Raw genomic sequence first — 21,034 nt, forward strand, 5'->3', positions numbered from 1 at the left:
AGGATACATGTATTTGTTATGACATATAATTTGATTGAATTTAAGTGCTGTTAAAGTGTAAAATGTCTGTATAATATGTTGCACTTATTTTTAGCTTTAAAATGAATACAGATATTAAAAAAAGCAACGTTTACTGTTTGAATATATATTTAAAAAAAGACTAATGTAATATAAATAGGCGCCACCATTATTAGCCTCGCTGCAGAATTATGAAAGATCTATGACTCTGAGGCTTTATACCTTGATGCCATGATCCAAATAAAGTGCATTTCAATAATTTACTTTTGTCAAATTCCAGATTGTATAACAATCTTAAAATCATGTGCAGGAGAGACCAGTTTCTTTTGACAAAAAAAAAACCCATCCTGAAACAACATTCTCTACCTCTCTGAGGATAGCAATGCTTGATATCTCTAAATCATTTGGAAAATGACTGCGCAATCTGATGAAATACTTTTTCACAGAGAGGATGGTGGTGCCTGGAATGACCTCCTGCAGGAGATTGTGAAGACAAAAATGGTGATAGAATTCAAAAAATGTGTGGGATAAACATAGAGAAAAACAAATATTGAAACCCCCCAAACACACTGACATGGGGACAGCTGTCTGAAAAGGGCTCTGATCCCAGCACTGACAATCCCCCAAGGCATCCGTTCTTCCCTGTGGTTACAACCCCGCCCCCTCCTTCCCAATGGCCATAAACACCCTGATGCCAGTATCTCCACTTCACAGCCCCCTAATGCAAATCCCTTACATCAAACTCTCCCTGTGGCAAACACTGTGGCAGCCCCTTCCTTAATACAAGTCCCCACTGCCACCACATAGCAAACCTCTAATACAGGTTCTTCTATAAACCTCAAATACAAACCCCTTCTGCAGAAACCCCCTGATATGTGTCCCCTGCCCCTGACATGTAAGCAACCACTCATCAAATGTCACTCTCCCTCTGAGGTCCAATGTTCCCAAGAAGTAATGCCCCTGGCAGGCCCCCACCCTGATCAACTCCCTGGGTTGGTAGAGTCTAGTGGGTTGGGAGTGATGCCTACTCACTTAAGCCTTGGTGACTGGGTCTCTCAAAATGGCCACCAAGACCTCTCGCAGAAATATTGTGATATTATTGTTAGGGGCCAGGCTTCCATATGAGTATATGGGTGTGTTACCCATATATGCAAGCCTAACCCCTGTAATAAATTGTTGTTATTATTAGGCACCATTGACTCATGTTCGAGTCCCAACAACTTCATGAATTACAGATTTAAAAAGAGATTGGTTTTGTGCAATTCTGGTAAGGAACTCCAGCGTCTTTCCTATAGTTGTTTTCAACATGTCCAGCCAGCATTAGAGGTATTATTGAGGCATGAATGGGTGAGCATTGATCCCCCCCTCTGGGTCCAGAGACCTTGGTAAGTCCAGGAAGTAGATTGGGGCTGGGGAGGATGTGCAGCTTCTTGGGAGATTTGGCTCTTGAGCAGTTTGGACCTTGGGGGAGGGTAGCAAATAGTGGGTGATTACCCACACATGGGGAGCTTGTATTGGGTTGTTGCCTTGGGGAGTGGGGCTTCCACTGGGGGGGAGAGTATAAATGAATACCTTGGGAGGGGGGAGGTCAGGTAGGAGACTGAGAAGACACATATTGGGGGGGGGGGGGTGATCTGCAGGGTCCAGACAACAAGATTTAGAGTTGCCCCTTACAGCAGTGAATTAGACATTCTTTGGGGCAGCAGCAAATACTGACATGTGTCTTTTTCAGTACAGACATGGATTCCCTGGGTAAAATGAAGAATCCACATCAGTACTGTAGACCTATCCTGGCCATTCGCTGTCCTCACTCTACCCCTTTGACATCTATGGGTGCCACCCATGGTGACAGGGATGTATAAAAGAGAGAGGAAAAAAGATATACAAACTAGGGTTAGATTAGAATAAGTTAAATGGTATAAATGTTGTAGGTAAGAACATAAGAATAGCCTTATTGGGTCAGACCAATGGTCCATCAAGCCCAGTAGCTCGTTCTCACGGTGGCCAATCCAGGTCACTAGTACCTGGCCAAAACCCAAGGAGTAGCAACATTCCATGCAGAATCCCCAAAGAGTAACAAGATTCCGGAATCCTCAGAGTAGCAACATTCCATGCTACTGATCCAGGACAAGCAGTGGCTTCCTCCATGTCTTTCTCAATAACAGACTGTGGACTTTTCCTGCAGGAAATTGTCCAAACCTTTCTTAAAACCAGCTACGCTATCCGCTCTTACCACAACCTCTGGCAATGCGTTCCAGAGTAGAGAATGACACAGGGACAAATTTTTCCCCATCCCTGCGGGATCTTTTTTCCTGTTCCATCCCCGCAAGTTCTTTTCCTGCCCTTGCCCCATTCCTGCAAGCTCTGTCCTCATCTGCACAAGCCTCAAACACTATTACATGGAAGGCTCTTCTTTAAGAATTGGAACGTATATATAGGTTTTAGTTTTTTACATCACTGATCTGGTCATTTCTGTTATTTGGTATGTTTATTGAAAATTGCAATAAATCTTTTGAACAAAAAAAAACCCCATAAGTGTTCAAGGCTTGTGCAGTTAAAGCAGAGCTCACAGGAATGGGGCATGGACAATGACTGCGACAAAACTCACAGGGACGGGACGGAGAAATTGAGTTCCTGTGGGGATGGAGAAAAATTTGTCCCCTTGTCATTCTCAATTTCAGAGCTTAACTATTCCCTGAGTGAAAAAATATTTCCTCCTATTGGTTTTAAAAGTATTTCTCTGTAACTTCATCGAGTGTCCCCTAGTCTTTGTAATTTTTGACAGAGTGAAAAATCGATTCACTTTTACCCGTTCTACTCCGGTCCTTCAGCTAATTATAGTATTCATAAAACAATTGTGACCCCCCCCCCCTGAAAAATGCCTCTGCAGCACAGCAGGAGATACTGGATTTTTCAAGGGGTCACTGAATACGTGTACTTGTAGATACCAGAGACAAGTGGGAGGAGTTGGAGGCTCTTTAACCCTAGTGGGAGGGGCTACAGCATAAAAGGGGAGTTAGGAGTAAGTTCTAGTTTTTTGGTTATCCTGCTCTCCCACCAGAGCCCTAGTACTGAGGGAGACTCCAGAAGTACTGACTGTTTGTGGAGGGAAAAGCCTAAGAGGGTTTGCAGCAGAGCACATGACAGGGAAGAGAACTTGGAGAGTAGAATTTCAAGTTTTATTTTAATTTGATGAATCGCTTATTTCGTTTTTCAAAGTAAGGATGACTCGGGCACAAATTTTTCCATGTCCCAAATGAACTCAATTTCCCCGTTCCGTTCCGCAAGTTATGTTGCTGTACCTGCCCCATTCCTGTAAGCTCTGCCTTAATCACACAAGCTTTAAACACTTATGATTTGAGGCTTGTGCATATGAGGACAAAGCTTGCAGGAATAGGGCAGGGACAGGAAAAAATCTTGTGGGATGGGATGGGATGGGAAAATGAGTTCCCATGGGGACAGGGAAAATTTTTTCCCTGTGTTTCAAGTTTCAAGTTTATTCATATTATTTGATTAAACGCTTTTCCAAATTACAAAGAGTTGTACAAAAGATAAAAATATGATTTTAGAGAAATCACATATACATAATACATTAACCGGACCTACATGGGTAATTGCTTTTTAAAACCACGGGAAACAATAGGAAAGAGGGGAGGAAATACAATTTTTAAAGAAAAAGTACATAAAAGGGAAGTACATAAGGAGGGTAGGAAGAAGAGGATTGCTGGCAGAAGTGGGGTCGAATAAGAGAGCTATTAGAAATCTAGTTTTGGAGATGGTAGAAATCGTAAAGTATTACCTCTTGAATGGACTTTATATTTTCAGTTAAAGGCTTCTTTAAAAAGAAGGCACTACAAGTGAACATACAGGGCTTTTACTTTTCCAAGAGGAGAAGACATAACAAAGAGTGTGTGGAGACCTATCTCTAAAGGAAAACAGTGAGTGAACAGATGCTGTGTAAGGCAGTTCCTGTGTGGAGTGTTCCAGCTTGGTGGTAAAGATACAGTGGTCTCAGGCTGAGGAAAGAGGGTGGGACCCAGAAGTAGCTCACTGCGTGTAAGGAGGATTTGAATGAAGAGACTGAGGAACACGATAGTGGTGTTTCTGAAGTGACTTTATTATAAACCACTGTAAAACCAGTTTCAACATATCCACATTTGAAGAAGTTGTAAATAGTTTATGCATTGACTCTGCAATCAGATTTAAGTAAAAGTTCCAGTTATCAATTGCACCTTGATCTCAGTTTGATTCCTTTATACCAGAAGACAGAGTGAGGACTGAGTGAGTGTGATTGAGCCCCGGGACTGTGTCCTTCGGCCTTCTGTAGCAAGTCCAGGCCCAGTCCCATGAGAACTGAGAGCAGCCATTCAAAAAGCAGCGTGTCCCAGGCAGGAGCATGGAGCATGGAGAGCCCTTTCCTGACAGCCACCACACTGCTGGACCATCAGGCTTTAAACTGCATTTTAAAAGGTACAGCGAGTGATTCACCAGAGAGACCACATGACGGACGGATGGGTGGGCAGGTCTACTGACTGACGGACAGATAGATGGGCGGGCAGGTCTACCAGAGGACCAGATTTGGACACTATAATAATGCAAGTATTGAGTCTTCTCTCCACCGCCAACTCCAGAGTCTGTCCCTTCTTTCTTGTTGTATGCCTGGAACAGGTTGACAGCATCCATAGACTGTTATTCAGAATGACACGGGGCAAGCCACTACTTGCCCTGGATCAGTAACACAGAATGTTGCTACTCTCTGGGGTTCCGGAATCTTGCTATTCTTTGAGATTCTGCCTGGAATCTTGATACTCTTTGGGGTTCTAGAATCTTTTGTTACTGGGATGTTTTAAAAAGGTATGGGGGTGTTGTTAAAAGGTATGATGGGGGGATTTAAAAAGGTACTGGGGGGACAGGTGCAGAGCCTGGCAGGAATGTGGGGTTGGGTGCAGAGCCTGGTATATATTAGTACACAATTTGGTTTAGAATGTTTTTTCTTGTTTTCTTCCTCTAAATCTAGGGTGCGTCTTATGGTCAGGTGCGTCTTATGGAGCGAAAAATACGGTATGTGCCTTTTATATGGCTAAAAATAGAGTTAATTCACATAAGTGAATTTTCAGCAAGCTGAATGAATGTACTTACTTTTTATTAGCAAGCAGAAATTAAGCTACATAAAAACGAGGCATTCCATTATTATATGGACATACATAGACAACATGGTATTCAGTGAAAACCTTTGCCCTGTGCTAATGAATACTATGTAGCAGTTGATAAATGTTTGCTATTTCACAAGTTGTGGGTATTTTGTGTATGCTACAGAAAACATATAGTTTAGGCTAGAATAAATAAGTAGCTGAAGCAACAAGGTTAAAATAAACCGGGGCACATAATTATGCATAGTCAACAGCCTACACCTGTTTAAATCCATGAGAGCTGCCACTGCTTGCTATCAAATTTAAGTGTGGATACTTGAGCGTGGGGATTGAATTTAAACAGTGTCAAGACTGAAATGACTGTTGGTACACTATCACCTAATCATCTGTTTTCAAAGCAGTTTTCACATGGGCAGAGAGTGAAGGACACTTTAAAAAAAAATGTTTTATTATTTGCCTGTGATAACTAGCAGGTTTAATTCTAAGTCGAAAGAATGGGTATGTAACAGTTTAATAAATATGGAATAATGAAACCAGATAATGAGCTGTGACCTTCCCTAGGCTCTGCCTGAAAGAATGTTTGTGATTGATTTAGGTAATCTCAGCCTCCTATAAAGCCAATAGTGATTTTCAGGGATGTGAATGAGGAAAACATTTTCAGTTTGTTTCATCCTTTTTTTTTTTTTCAGATTTTCAGACTTTTTTTTTTTTTGCTGTTTACATGTTTAATGACCATTAGAGCTTTGACTGACTTCACTTTACATGTGTTAAATCCTTTCACCAACATACTTTACCCTTACCCTCTTAACCTCTTTATCAATGGTCACCTTCACGTGCACAAGGAGGCAGGCCTTCTGCTTTGTAAACCTGTCCTTATGGAATTCTTTGCCTAAGGAATTGATTGAACTGGCTAGTTGTCTTAGCTTTCCTAAAGCTGTTAAAACATGGGCTTTTGGGTCAGCATTTGCTTAAAGTAATTTTCATGGTACTAGAGGGAGTAGGGGTTAACTGATTACATTACATTATATTAGGGACTTCTATTCCACCTATACCTTGCAGTTCAAGGCGGATTACAAAAGAGCTAACTGGACATTTCCAGTGAAGTTACAACAGTTTTGGGGTTTGTTTGTTTTTTGGTTACAAGGGAGGAGAGGTACCTGGATTAATTCTGGAAGAACTTGCAAATTGGATATTAAATTGACTGTACGTTACTGTGTGATATAACAAATAGATTACAGTTAGAGTACAAATAAGATTACGTTACCTTTCAGGGATCTGAATACTTGGTTGGTGTTTTGGGGAGGAAGAGATTATTTAAGTGGAGGTTTTAGGGGAGAATTTATCTAGGAGGAGGGGTAAGGGTTGGATTAAGATATCTGGATAAATTTTTTGAAAAGTAGGGTTTTGATTTCTTTTTGAAAAGTTTTGAAGTCACCCGTTGCCGTCAACAGGTTGGAGATGGAGTGGTTAAGTTTTGCTGCTTGCGTCGCCAGAAGGTTATCAAACATCTTTTTGCGCTGAGTGCCCTTGAGTGGAGGGAAGGCAAAAGGGTTCGGAGTTCTTACCATAGTAATTTACTGTATTAACTGTTGAAGTAATACTATGACTACTATTTATTATTTCTATAGCACTACCAGATGCATGTAGCGTTGTACATTAAAAACACAAGAGATAGTCCCTGCTTGAAAGAGCTTACAATTTAATTATGACAGACACACAGGACACAGAGTATATCAATCTGCTGTTCATGAAGGGAAACACAAAGGGATGAAGAGGTAGAGAGGGAATAAGAAACAGATATAGGGCTTCTTCTATCAAACTGCGCTAGCAGTTTTTAATGCAGGGGGCAGTGCTGAATGGCCTGCGCTGCTCCCGACGCTCATAGGAACTCTATGAGTGTTGGGAGCAGCGCGGGCCATTCAGCACGGCTCACCGCGCTACACATTGCTAACGCAGTTTGATAGAAGAGGCCCGTAGTGTTTTACAGGAGGGGTCCTGCTGTGGTCTGTGTTGTATGTGTTTATACTGCTATAACTTGATTTTGTTGTAAACCGCTTTAATGGAAAGTGATATATTAAATTTAATAAATCAAAATTAAATTCAGCATGCACTAAATTTAAGGTTTGCTAATTATTGAATGCATACTAATGAACGCACACCCCCTAGTGATTTTGTTGGAAAGGTAAGGATGGTGCATAATGCTGTAGAACAATTGTACAAGATGCAGGCAATATTTCTTCCAATAAACCAGGGGTAGGCAATTCCGGTCCTTGAGAGCCGGAGCCAGGTCAGGTTTTCAGGATATCCACAATAAATATGCATGAGATAGATTTGCATCTCAAGGAAGCAGTGCATGCAAATCCATCTCATACATATTCATTGTAGATATCCTGAAAACCTGACCTGGCTCCGGCTCTCGAGGACCGGAATTGCCTATCCCTGCAATAAACAATTTGTTGCACACAAAATAAACCACCTTAAATGAGTAACGGAACCCAACACGGTCCGTGTTTCGATCAAGACGTCTTCATCAGGGGTCCCAGAAATGGTGGTAAAAGATATAAACGCAACAATTTTTGCCTGATCAATGGGCTGTGGTGTGAAACAAGGAGTGGCACTGCTGGAAAGGCTGTGAAACGCTGCAGCCCATTGATCGAAACACAGACCGTGTCGGGTCCCGTTACTCATTTAAGGTGGTTTATTTTGTACGCAACAAATTGTTTATTGGAATAAACATTGCCTACATCTTGCACAATTGTTCTGCAGTTTCGTCATTTGTTTTGGTTTCATTGCTTCTTTACTGCAGAGTTGTTGGATTTTGTTCTTTTGTTTTTGATGGTGCATAATGCTGGACAATATTTCTGAATCTCCTGTCTTTGGTTTGTTTATAGTTTCATGGTGGGTTAATAATAGAAACATAGATATATGATGGCAGATAAAGGCCAAATGGCCCATCTAGTCTGCCTATCTGCAGCATCCACTATCTCCTCCTTTCCCTAAGAGATTCCCATGTGCCTTTCCTATGCTTTCTTGAATTCAGATACAGTCTTTGCCTCTACCACCTTTACCAGGAGAATATTCCATGCATCAACCACCCTTTCTGAAACTATCACCTCTTAATTTCATTCTATGCCCTCTTACTCTGGTGTTTCCTTTCAATTGAAGAGACTCACCTCATAAGAACATAAGGATTGCATACTGGGACAGACCAAAGGTCCATCAAGCCCAGTATCCTGTTTTCAACAGTGGCCAACCCAGGTCCCAAGTATCTAGCTAGATCCCAAGTAGGAAGACAGATTTTATGCCGCTTATGCTAAGAATAAGCAGTGGATTTCCCCAAGCCATCTCAATAATGGCCTATGGACTTCTCTTTTAGGAAATTATCCAAATCCTGTTACCTAACTGATTTCATAAAAATAGATATGAAAAGTCCAACCAGACCCTACACAGTCTGTGTTTTGGTAAACACGCCTTCCTAAGGGGTCCAATTGTTGTCAAATGCAAAAATAGAGAAATGGACTAAAGACAGTGTACTTGTCTTTAGGCATGTAGTAGGAACTGACTGGAGACAAGCACAAATGGCACAAAAAATCGCTAACATCAGTATCCACAGGTTTTTGTTTTTTTGTTGTTGGATTGATTCTTTTGTGGATTTTGGGGTCTTCTTTTTTCTTTTGTTCTGTTACCTAACTGATTTCACCACATTTTCTGACAATTAATTCCAGAGTTTAAGTACATGCTGTGAAAGAGTAAACAAACACCCTTTCCACTCCACTCCACTCCACTCTACTCCATTCCACTCAGTATTTTATAGACTTCTATCATATCACCCCTGAGCCATCTCGTTTCCAAGCTGAAAAGCCCTAGTTGCTTTAGCCTTGTCATCCCATCCCTTTTATCATTTTTGTCGCCCTTCTCTGTACCTTTTCTAATTTTGGTATATCTTTTTTGCGATACAGCAACCAGAATTGCACACAGTCTTACTACTACTACTATTAATTATTTCTATAGCGCTATCAGACGCACGCAGCGCTGCACAGTCACAGAGAAGAAGAAAACACTCCCTGCTCAAAAAAGCTTACAATCTAAATAGCCAAGACAAACAGGTGTTGTGGCCATACCACTGAGTGATACAAAGGTATTATAACATTTTCAATTTTGTTTTCCATTCCTTTCCTGATAACGCCTACCATTTTATTTGCTTTCTAAGCCACAGCTGCACAATGAGTTGCATGGCTTTTTGGTGAGAGAATTATAGATTTCAGCTGTGCAGAAGTCTATTTACTCTTTTCCATTGAGCATATTGGCCATTTAAACCCACTCTCTGTTTTCTGTCTTTCAAACAGTTCTTCATCCATAATAGGACATTACCTCCTATCTCATGACTTTCTAATTTTCTCAGAAGTCTTTCATGAGGGACTTTGTCAAATGCCTTTTGAAAATCCAAACACAGAATATCAACTGGCTCATCTTTATCCACGTGTTCATTTACCCCTTCAAAAAAAATGCAGTAGATTGGTGAGACGAGATTTCCCTTGCCTAAATTCATGTCGGCTCTCTCTCATTAATCTATGCGTATGTATATGTTCTTCAATTTGTCCTTTATAATATTCTCTACCATTTTGTCCTGCATCGACTTCAGACTCACCAGTTTATAATTTCCCTGATCACTTCTGGAACCTTTTTAAAAATTGACATCATGTTGGCCACCTTCTAGTGGTCTTCTAATCTATGCTAGATTGCTAACAATTTTTCTATAAGTTTATTTTCAATTCTATCAGCACTCTGGAATGTATACCATCTGATCCAGGTGATTTTTTACTGTTCAGTTTGTTCAATTTCCATGTATGGGAGGGATCTTAAGTGCCTGGGCCAATCAGGGCCTTAGGCCCCTCCCAAGTTCATCCCACAATGTACCAGGAAGGGGCAGACCTACTATTCTAGTAAAGGCAGGCCAGCTGGCTGGAGGCAGGAAGGATGCCTCTGGCTGGCCATGTCAGTAAAGTAGGGGGAGGGTCCGTGTGGGGTTAATGGGCGCCGTGTGGGTGTGGGCTTGAGAGGGTCCAGATGGGCTTGGGGGTCTGGGTGGGCTACTTTTCAGGGTGGGGGTTTCCAGCAGAAGGGACTGGACATTCCTCCTACTAACAATCTTTGGGGGGTAGTGGGGTCCCGGCAGGAAGGACTGGACATCCCTCCTGCAGGTAGTCTTCGCAGGGGGGGGGGAACGACAGCTTGCCACAGCCGCTAAACTGATCATGGTAGGGAGATTCCCTTTTACGATCAGCTCAGCAGCAATGTAATTCTCTAACTGGTGCCTGTAACATGGGCGCCAGTTAAAGAGTTGTGGCAGTTAGGCAGCTTAGGACAATTCTGTAAAGGCCGCCTGTGTGCAATTCTGAAAAGCCGCTTAGGTGGCTTCTGAGACCGAGTGCCCATTACAGAATCCGGGCCTCAGTGTTACTGCCAGCTGCTTAAGTGCTTTATAAAAATTGGATCTGTAATATTTAGCACAAGCAAATGCAATTCTAGGGCTGGGAAATATGGAATAAAATAAAATAATATTTTGTTCTACTCATACATGTTGAATACGTATGTGCATATTGAACAGCTGATTTTCTTCACCGTGCATAGTGGAAGCCAGCGGTGTAGCAAGGAGAGGAGGCACTTGGGAAGGTGGCGTCCTGCATCGCTGAGTCATGCCCCCCCCCCCACCTCTTCTCCACTGCACCCGCTCTCCTGCTTCTTCCCCACCATGCGCATCTCCCTCCCCAGTAGCTCTTGAAATCTTCACCGGCAGCAGCGAGCAGCATTTCCAACCTGTTCCATACGCCGGCCTCAGCTCTTCCTTTGATAGCACTTCCAGGGTTCGTGACCAGTGCAAGCTGCAGGTAGGAGATTCTGCTCACTGCCAGTGATGAGTTTTGAAGAGGTATGCAGGGCAGGATGCGGCGGGGAAGAGTGCAGGGGGAGTGTGGCTAGGCATGGCAGGAAAGAGTACATGGCATGACGATGCTGGGCGCCACCTTCCTTTGCTACACTGCTGCAGGGAAGCAATGAGGCTCATGCTTAAGGCTCCAGAGTCTGTGTGTGAAGATTATCAAGGTAGGAGAGAACCTTGAGTTGTGGAGGGGTGGCCTAGTGGTTGGAGCAGGTGCCTCGGCACCCTGAGGTTGTAAGTTTGATCCCAGCCTGTTCCTTGTGACTCTGATGAAGTCACTTAGTATTCCCTTACCCCAGGTATCACAGTTAGATTGTGAGCCTTCCGGGACAGATAGGGAAAAATACTTTAGAATACCTGATTACTCTTCAATGTATTGTAAATCGACTATGGGTGAATCTTTTCATGACAAAGGCGATTAATAAATCCAAATAAATAATTCAGAAAGTACTGGCTTTTGGGTATATGTCCACAGGGGACCCAAGATGGTATTAATAGTCACTGTATTGGGCTAGGCTGGGAGCCAGCGCTAGAATTTCTTACAAGCCTATTTCTGTATCTAAAGCATCGATTTGCACACAAAAATGTTTAAAAAAATATTATTCTCATTCTGTACCAAAGACAGAAAAGCTGATCCAGGCTCCCAAACCTATTACAACTGAACACGTGTACCGTATTTTCACGCATATAACGCGCGCGTTATACGCGTTTTTACCTACCGCGCATACCCCTCGCGTGTTATATGCGTGAGCGCGGTATACCAAAGTTTTAAAACATAGTTCCCACCCTGCCCGACGCCCGATTCACCCCCCCAGCAGGACCGCTCGCACCCCCACCCCGAACGACCGCTCGCACGCGCTCCCATCCGCACCCGCATCCACGATCGGAGCAAGAGGGAGCCCAAGCCCTCTTGCCCGGCCGACTCCCCGACGTCCGATACATCCCCCCCCCGGCAGGACCGCTCGCACCCCCACCCCGAACGACCGCTCGCACGCGCTCCCACCCACACCCGCATCCACGATCGGAGCAAGAGGGAGCCCAAGCCCTCTTGCCCGGCCGACTCCCCGACGTCCGATACATCCCCCCCCCCCGGCAGGACCACTCGCACCCCCACCCCGAACGACCGCCGACTTCCCGACAATATCGGGCCAGAAGGGAGCCCAAACCCTCCTGGCCACGGCGACCCCCTAACCCCACCCCGCACTACATTACGGGCAGGAGGGATCCCAGGCCCTCCTGCCCTCGACGCAAACCCCCCGCCCCCCCAAGAACCTCCGACCGCCCCCCAGCCGACCCGCGATCCCCCTGGCGACCCCCACGACCCCCCCACCCCCCTTCCCCGTACCTTTAGTAGTTGGCCGGACAGACGGGAGCCAAACCCGCCTGTCCGGCAGGCAGCCAACGAAGGAATGAGGCCGGATTGGCCCATCCATCCTAAAGCTCCGCCTACTGGTGGGGCCTAAGGCGCGTGGGCCAATCAGAATAGGCCCTGGAGCCTTAGGTCCCACCTGGGGGCGCGGCCTGAGGCACATGGGCCCAACCCGACCATGTGCCTCAGGCCGCGCCCCCAGGTGGGACCTAAGGCTCCAGGGCCTATTCTGATTGGCCCACGCGCCTTAGGTCCCACCAGTAGGCGGAGCTTTAGGATGGATGGGCCAATCCGGCCTCATTCCTTCGTTGGCTGCCTGCCGGACAGGCGGGTTTGGCTCCCGTCTGTCCAGCCAACTACTAAAGGTACGGGGAAGGGGGGTGGGGGGGTCGTGGGGGTCGCCAGGGGGATCGCGGGTCGGCTGGGGGGCGGTCGGAGGTTCTTGGGGGGGGGGGGGGTTTGCGTCGAGGGCAGGAGGGCCTGGGATCCCTCCTGCCCGTAATGTAGTGCGGGGTGGGGTTAGGGGGTCGCCGTGGCCAGGAGGGTTTGGGCTCCCTTCTGGCCCAACTACCAAAGGTACGGGGAAGGGGGGTGGGGGGGTCGTGGGGGTCGCCAGGGGGATCGCGGGTCGGCTGGGGGGCGGTCGGAGGTTCTTGGGGGGGAGGGGGGTTTGCGTCGAGGGCAGGAGGGCCTGGGATCCCTCCTGCCCGTAATGTAGTGCGGGGTGGGGTTAGGGGGTCGCCGTGGCCAGGAGGATTTGGGCTCCCTCCTGGCCCGATATTGTTGGGGAGTCGGCGGTCCTTCGGGGGGGGGGGGGAGGGATGTATCGGATGTCGGGGGGGGGGGGCATCAGGCTTTCAGGATGGGGACAGACCTTCAAGGGGGGACAGTGCACGGAAGTCAGGGGGGGTGAACGGAGAGTCGGGACAGCGCACGGAAAGTCAGGGCGGGCGAAAGGAGCATCGGGCAGCATGCGCGGTATACCCGTGAGCGCGGTATATCAAAGTTTTTGTGCAAATCATCGTGATTTCTGCGCGCTATATCCGTGTGCGCGTTTTATACGGGTGCGTGTTATTTGCGTGAAAATACGGTAAACTTAGTAGGTCGAATTCCAACATACAATATTTTCGCTATAGCACGTATATCTAAGTATCTTGTTATCCTGTTGCTAAACCTGAATCACGCAGTTTTTCAAAGAAGCTCTTACAGTTCTGAAAAATAGTGGTTTTACTATATGACAATTTACCTTATCATGTTTTTATTTTCAACTTAAGAGACAAGGCAGCTTGTCGCTTCAGAAATACGAAAAACTGTCGACTTCTAAAGAGGAATAACCAACTGAAGGTTAAACGGCAAAAAGCATTAACAATTTAGGCAACAGAATGCAACGTACAACTTTCATATTGACTAAACTCAACGGCCTAGACAGCAAGGCAGAAGAAAAAAAAAAAATGAAACAACCCCATCGGTGATGAGCAGTGCTGACAGAGCTGACCAAGCTGGGGCATACCATACATAACTCGGTGCTACTGTATGAGCAAGCTTTCATCCGAATGACACAGTAACGCGCTGTCAACAAAACGAAATACGGCACCTCCTCAACATTAAATATTTAAGATAGAAAGACAGAAAGGAAGTGTACCATACGCAGAGAGCCTGGATCTTGTTAGGGGCCAGAAAAAGACAGCATAACAAGACACAGTTGTATATCCAGGAGTATTTTGGCATTTATCCTAGAGACTGGTTGTAACCTTAGAACTTCATTTGAAACCCCCTGTTCCAAACAGTAAAAGAAGCACCAAAGAAATGATCTAAATATCCTAAAAAGTTCTGTGTAACAGGTTTGATGCTCACAAATGCTTTCTTAAACATTCTTTCCTCTGCTGATCTGCTTCCTGGGATTTCCAAGGCAGCAACAGAAAGAGGATAAGAACAAGGCTAAACTTCCTAGTATTTTATAAGATTGTTTTAATGCAAACAGAAGGAGGAAGAGAGCAGGACTAGGAGGGCTGTGGAAGGGGGCCGTGCACCACTGCAATGTGACTTTATATTTATATATGTATGGCCGGCCCCGTACCGCAGTGCATGCAGACGCAGTTAATACAGTTGCTCCAGTGTCATCTATATCTGCATGTAGGATCCCTTTTACAAAAGTGTGATAGCGAGTCCCAACGCGGCAAAAGTGACCCATTCAATTCCTATGGGTTGCTTTGCATTTGCCGTACCACAACTTGCTGCTATGGCTTTGTAAAAAGGGCCCGCAGTGCTGTACTGTGCAGTGTGGTAAGTGTCTGCTGCCTATAAATGCAGGGTAGATGCTGAGCATGTCCCCTGCATTTACCACAAAAGCTTTACAGTTATCGCACATTAATTTTTGCGTTAAACAGCTGGTAACTGTAAAATCTAGTCCCTGAGTATCACTTTTCTATGTTTAGTGATCCAAATGAAGATGGTAAAACTCTATAGGCCCTGTTCTAAAGTATGCTAAGATTACTTACCACACATTAATTGCACAAATTTAATGTGTGATATCTGCAAAACATCTACATTGACTGCTGCGGGGCATGGCCAGCAGTTTTATAATCTGCTAATGCAAAGGCATGTCATTACTACTCTGAAATCCAACAAAAACCATAGTCCTTTTATTCAGTAAATTGAAAAAAAAAAAATTGTTTTTACTATATGTCTTCCTAAAATCATAAATGGTTGTCTAATCTGCCTAATCTCTAAAACCTTTACCATGGAGCAGGGGTGTCAAAGTCCCTCCTCGAAGGCCGCAATCCAGTCGGGTTTTCAGTATTTCCTCAATGAATATGCATGAGATCTATTAGCATACAATGAAAGCAGTGCATGCAAATAGATCTCATGCATATTCATTGGGGAAATCCTGAAAACCCAACTGGATTGCAGCCCTCGAGGAGGGACTTTTGACACCCCTGCCATAGAGCAAGTAGGAAAACAAACAGTGTTGAAAATATGCTGAATCAAGACATAACAGGAAGTAAATACATGATTCCCGACACAGATATGCAAAGTACCAAAAGAAGAACATTTACCTGACTTCAGGTGTTGGAATTCCTACCACAATGCAGTCTAGTTGTACTCTTGCTCCTTCTGGAATCTCTCTGCTCTTTAATTTTTGGATAAAGCTGGGTGACTGCACTATAGGATCCTGAAAATATAATGATGCAGGTGATGCTTCAGGCGTTAACTCTGTAGCTTCTAGTTCAATTGCAGCTTCAGAGTTCTCCAGTTCCTCCTGTTCCTCCTGTTCAATTTCCTGGATCTCCGGCACAGGCTCTGGTTCTTTTTCTGCTTCTATGGGGATAGAGGTTTGAGGTCGCTCTCGATTTTCTGATAGATTTGTTAAATCAAAACCACTTCCTTTGGGGATTCTGTTCTTCGATTCATACTTGGCTCTGTGGTTTTTGCATAATTTAGGCCTAATCTTGGAACTGTGCGTTTTGAAAAGTGAAGAAAGCTCCTCTATGAAATCAGCAGCTTTGTTTAGGAATTCCTTTTTATTTTCTGTTTCAGAACCATAGGGATTGAGTCTCTGCTGTTTCCTCAGATCTTGAGAACTTTCTCTACAGCTCTTTGTATCTCTATCGGCTTGCTCCTGATGGAAATTAGAGTGGTGACCTTTTTCTGAGGAAGCTGACAAACCTGTAGACTCAGTTGTTTGCGTATTTGAAACTATTTTTGTAGTGTTTTTCAATTCCTCTTGCCTGTGCTTGTTGCCTTGCTTTTTCTCTTGTGGAGTATGGTCAATAGCTTGTCTTGCTAAATTTACACTTTCATCTAATTCTTCTTGGCTCAGAAAAGCAGAGAGATCTGTGAGGTCATCTTGGCCCACTACCTCCTCAGAAGACCCAGATGTGCCACAACGGTTGAGATCTGGCGAAGGATCTGATCTACTTCTTTCACTATTCTCGTGGTGTACTCTGGTTTCAGCTAAATAGCTCTCTTTCAAAAGCTGTGATATGGAAGTGGAAGTTTCTATACCTTCGTCTTGCATGCTGTCAATAAAAAGTACAAACAGGTCCAAACCACATAAATATTAAATTTATAGACATAAAATAAAAATATGACTCTACTAATGCCACAGCATATTCCTAGTAAACGTATTCCTAGTAAACGTATTCCTAGTGAACAATATATTATAGCTTATACTTAGAGTGGAAGTGTGGCCTCATGTTTAGAAAAGTGCAATGTAAACCACAGAAACCACAGTACAAATGCTCTTGCTCTCAGATCACTTCACCCTCCATCACCTTAGACAAATTTCTATGACTCCATTTCTACCATGATGTACTCCTAAAACACTTCCAGGAACAATTTGATTAATCTTACCATGCTAATGTAATTTTGAAAGTTTTTTGTAATATCACTGTCTGTATACAGTCGCTTCCTCTGTAAACTGCACTGAACTGTTTGTGGTATTGCGGTACATAAAAATAAAGTTGTTATTATTATTATTATTAATAATAATTAGATTTTAAGCCCTCTAGGGTCAGGAAAATACACACTGAACTACTGTAAAATGTAACTTGCCTTGAGCTGCCAATGAAAAGATGTGACAAAAATAAAAAGTACAGTTTTGATACTTTATATTCTCTGTTATCCTAAATTCTATACTATAAACTTACTTTCAGAAACAGAATTTGTGGACAGATAAGGACCTCAAGGCCATCTAGTCTGCCCAGTTTTATTTTTATTCCATGGCCCCAGTTGATATTCAGCTTTCCTTTCACTCCTTCTTAAATAAGGTTCCTCTGCAATTATTCCATGCCCTCTTGAATTTTCTTAGTGGTTTTTTTTTTGTCTCCACCACCTCTGCTCGGAGTCTATTTCAGGCACCAAGCACCTTTTCTGTAAAGAAATATTTTCTAATGTTACTTCTGAGCATACCCACTTTGATCCTCATCATCTCTTTTCCAGAATTTCCTTTTAGGTATTTGAATGTCTCTATTATATTTGTCTCTCATTTCTCCTGCCCTCTTTGATACATATTTACATCTCATATAATTGATTTTTGGTGCAGATCTGACACCCTTTAAATAATCTGTTTAAATCTTTCCAAAAGTGTGGCCTTCAAGAATAACACACCTGGAGAAGTCCCACTAATGTCCCATAGAGAAGCATTATCATCACCTTACTTCTACTTAGTATTCATTTAGATCTGCCTGCCTTCATAAAAACACTACCTTGTATCAATAACTTGAGATTATTAGAAATGATTATCCCATTTTCACCACCTGCTGCACCTTCAGGTTTGTTTGCCCCAAATTCATGACTGAAGTTTTGCACTGAAATTTATTATTATCTGACAAGTATCCAACCACTTTTTAAGATTTATTTTAGATGTCTCCTCATTCTGTGCACTGCCTCAGGGTTTTCAAATTTCTTATAGTATTGTATATCTTAGCGTAACCTTCAACAAGAGAGAGGTCACAGATGTAAGGAAGAAAAGCAGAAGATAAAAGATAAAAAAAGAAACTATGGGAAATTGATTTAGGAGAAGACCAACCAAATAAGGATGGAAGGAGACCAGGGATCACCTCAAAGAGAAAAATAAATTGCCCCTATAAAAGTGGTTAAAAAAAAGTACCTGTATTTTATTTTCAGTTTTTAGTGTAAAAAAAAAAGATTTTGCTCAAAGACATTCTTCAAATAATACTAGATTGGCATTTCATATGCTAAGTTTATCAAAAACAATGAATGATCCAGCTTTCTCTGTCTCTTTGGATGCAGAGAAGGCCTTTGATCATGTGGAATGGACTTTCATGTATCAAGCGATGGATTGGTTTGGTTTAGGATCCAGGTTTATTCAGACGATTCAAACCTTGTATGGTTCCCCTTCTGCCAGATTATATATTAATAATACATTTTCTGAACGTTTTTCTCTGGGGAGAGGAGTTAGACAAGGATGTCCCTTATCTCCATTGCTTTTTAATATTGTTCTGGAACCCTTGTTGTTGGCTATACAGCAGGCAAAGGAGATACAGGGGATTCCTTATGCAGGTCGGGAATATAAGTTCTCTGCTTATGCAGATGAAATCTTGCTTCATTTGAAGAATCCTGAATCTACCATTCCGCATTTACTGGAATTGATTGACCGATTTGGAAAATTTTCTGGATACAAAATAAATTGGAGTAAATCAGAGGTTGTTCCATTAAATGTGCATTGTGCAAAAGGATTATTTGATCCTTTCCCCTTCCTTTGGAACGAAGAGGGTATAAAATATTTAGGTATTATGATTCAGAAAACATTGGAAGACACAATGACAGTAAATGAAAAATCTTTATTGCTGAAAGTCAAAGAAATGTGTGAGCAATGGAACCCATTACATCTTTCTTGGTGGGGGAGAGTTCAAACTGTTAAAATGATTTTGCTTGTAGTTTGCTACTAAATGAGTATGTTGCCAGTTTATTTTCAAGGGTCCTTTTATAAAAAGCTGAATGGAATTCTCACTAAATTTATTTGGCTGGATAAAACTTCTAGAATTGCCCTAGTATCTTTGCAAAAGCCAATTAAGGCGGGTGGGGTAAATTTTCCAAATTTTTATAGATACCATCAAGCTTTCATACAGCGGCAGGGTATGTATTGGATCCTTCCTGAAGTCTTAGAGCATCTTCCAGACTGGCTAATTTTAGAACATCAACTCATGTCCCCTCTAAGATTGTGTCACATATTGAGTATTAAACTGCCAAGGATTTATACGGATAATTGTATTCTTTTGGATACATGGAAAACTTTAAAATTCGTTAATGATCTAACACCTGTACCAGTGCAACAATTCACATGTTAGTCCTTATGGTTGAACTCCAAGATTCAAATTGGCGAGTCTAAGATCCTCTGGAAGCATTGGCTGCAAGCTGGTATACATACTTTGGATGATGTATTATCAAATGGGAAACTGCTTGACTTTTCACGACTGCAACAAACATTCAGTATTTCAAAGTCTCAAGTATATAAGTGGTTGCAGTTGAAGCAGGCCATTCAGAAAGGGTTCCCTGAGTGGCAAAATTTAAAAGATCAGTATAACTTGCTGGGCCTATGCTTCCAGACAGATTTCCTAGGACATCAAGCTGCCAAGTGGTATAAATTAATTTTGTAATATTGGAATAAGAATCCAAAAATGAGCCTAAGGGAAATTTGGAGCATTGAGGTAAAGCAAGAGATTTCTGCCACTCAATGGCCACGGATTTGGTCTTGGAGGATGAGATGTACAGCATCAGTATCTATCAGACAGACTTGGATTTTTTCTATTACGTAGAATTTTTTGGACCCCTATTCGTTTGCAAAAATTAGATAGTTCAAAGTCTAATAGATGCTGGCACTGGCATCTTGAAATAGGGATGCTGGATAACATGCTGTGCTTTTGCCCCTTAATATTCCTGTAGCTAAGAATAGATTACTTCTTGTAATGACTGGGATTGTTACACAAATGATTACAAAAAACTGGAAGAATTGCAATAGACTGAATCACACCTTTTGGTGGGAATCCCTCTACTTGTGTTATCGATACGAACATATGAATTCGGAACTAAAGGGTTATGGTAAAAACTTCAATGAGATTTGGGGCCCATTAGCAAATTTTGTATCCACCAATTATTAGTCCAAGCCTTCTATATTATTGAATTTTGTACACATCCGGGTTGGGAGGCAGGGGGGGAAGGGGGTGGGGAAAGGTGTCTATTATTATTTGTTAATAATAAGTGCTGTTATTTGGTGCCAATTGTTATATTTTTGTATGCACTTTGTGTATGTTTTAAAATGAATAAAGATTTATACACAGTTAAGTTTTGCACTGAAATTTATCTGACAAGTATCCAACCACTCTTTAAGATTTGTTTTAGATGTCTCCTCATTCTGTGTACTGCCTCAGGGTTTTCAAGTTTGTTATACTGTATATCTTAGCGTAACTTGCAACAAGAGAGAGGTCACAGAAGTAAGGAAGAAAAGCATAAGATAAAAGATAAAAAAAAGAAACTATGGGAAATTGATTTAGGAGAAGACCAACAAAAGGAGGGTGGAGGAGACCAGGGATCACATCAAAGAGAAAAATAAATTGCCCCCATAACAGTGGTAAAAAAAAGAAAAGTATTTTATTTTAAGTTTTTAGTGTTTAAAAAAAGATTTTGGAATGTGTATTTCTTATGTTTTTGTATTTTACATAGTAAAGGAAATTCATTTTTGCTTTTATTTCTCTTATGTTGTACTGTTTCTTAAGATTTCCATTTCTAATTTTTAGCATTTTATTCTGTAATTGGTGACGATTTGTCTATGTGTATAACTAAGGTGAGGGAGATTCTCTTGTTATTTAGGGGGTCTTTTTATTATGGTGTGCTAGCAGATTTAGCATACACTAACCCCCTCTTTTATGAACACATAGTATGGGTAAATGCTCCAAAGCTCATAAAATTCTTATAGATGTCAGAATATTTACCTCACTGGCCTGTGGTAGAAACCTCTACCATGACTTTGTAAAAGGAACACTATATTCATATGGCCTGCATGGCATTTAGTGCACATTAAATCCATTAGCGTACCTT

General features: G+C 42.5%; 1 protein-coding gene across 8 annotated transcripts in view; it reads right to left on the reverse strand.

Moving 5' to 3' along the window:
* The window catches only part of MYPN (myopalladin), a 314,293-nt gene that overhangs the window by 206,009 nt on the left and 87,250 nt on the right, over nucleotides 1–21,034 (reverse strand). For 7 of the 8 annotated variants that reach the window (XM_033941751.1, XM_033941752.1, XM_033941753.1 and 4 more), the window contains one exon: nucleotides 15,532–16,494. In XM_033941751.1, the coding sequence (XP_033797642.1) occupies nucleotides 15,532–16,493 (962 nt within the window). In that variant the 5' untranslated portion in view covers nucleotide 16,494. Of the gene's footprint in view, nucleotides 1–15,531; nucleotides 16,495–17,124; nucleotides 17,348–21,034 lie in introns of all 8 variants that reach the window. The other variant, XM_033941750.1, reaches the window with a different exon arrangement.

Source organism: Geotrypetes seraphini, chromosome 4 (assembly GCF_902459505.1).
Source record: "Geotrypetes seraphini chromosome 4, aGeoSer1.1, whole genome shotgun sequence".
Taxonomy (NCBI): Eukaryota; Metazoa; Chordata; class Amphibia; order Gymnophiona; family Dermophiidae; genus Geotrypetes; species Geotrypetes seraphini.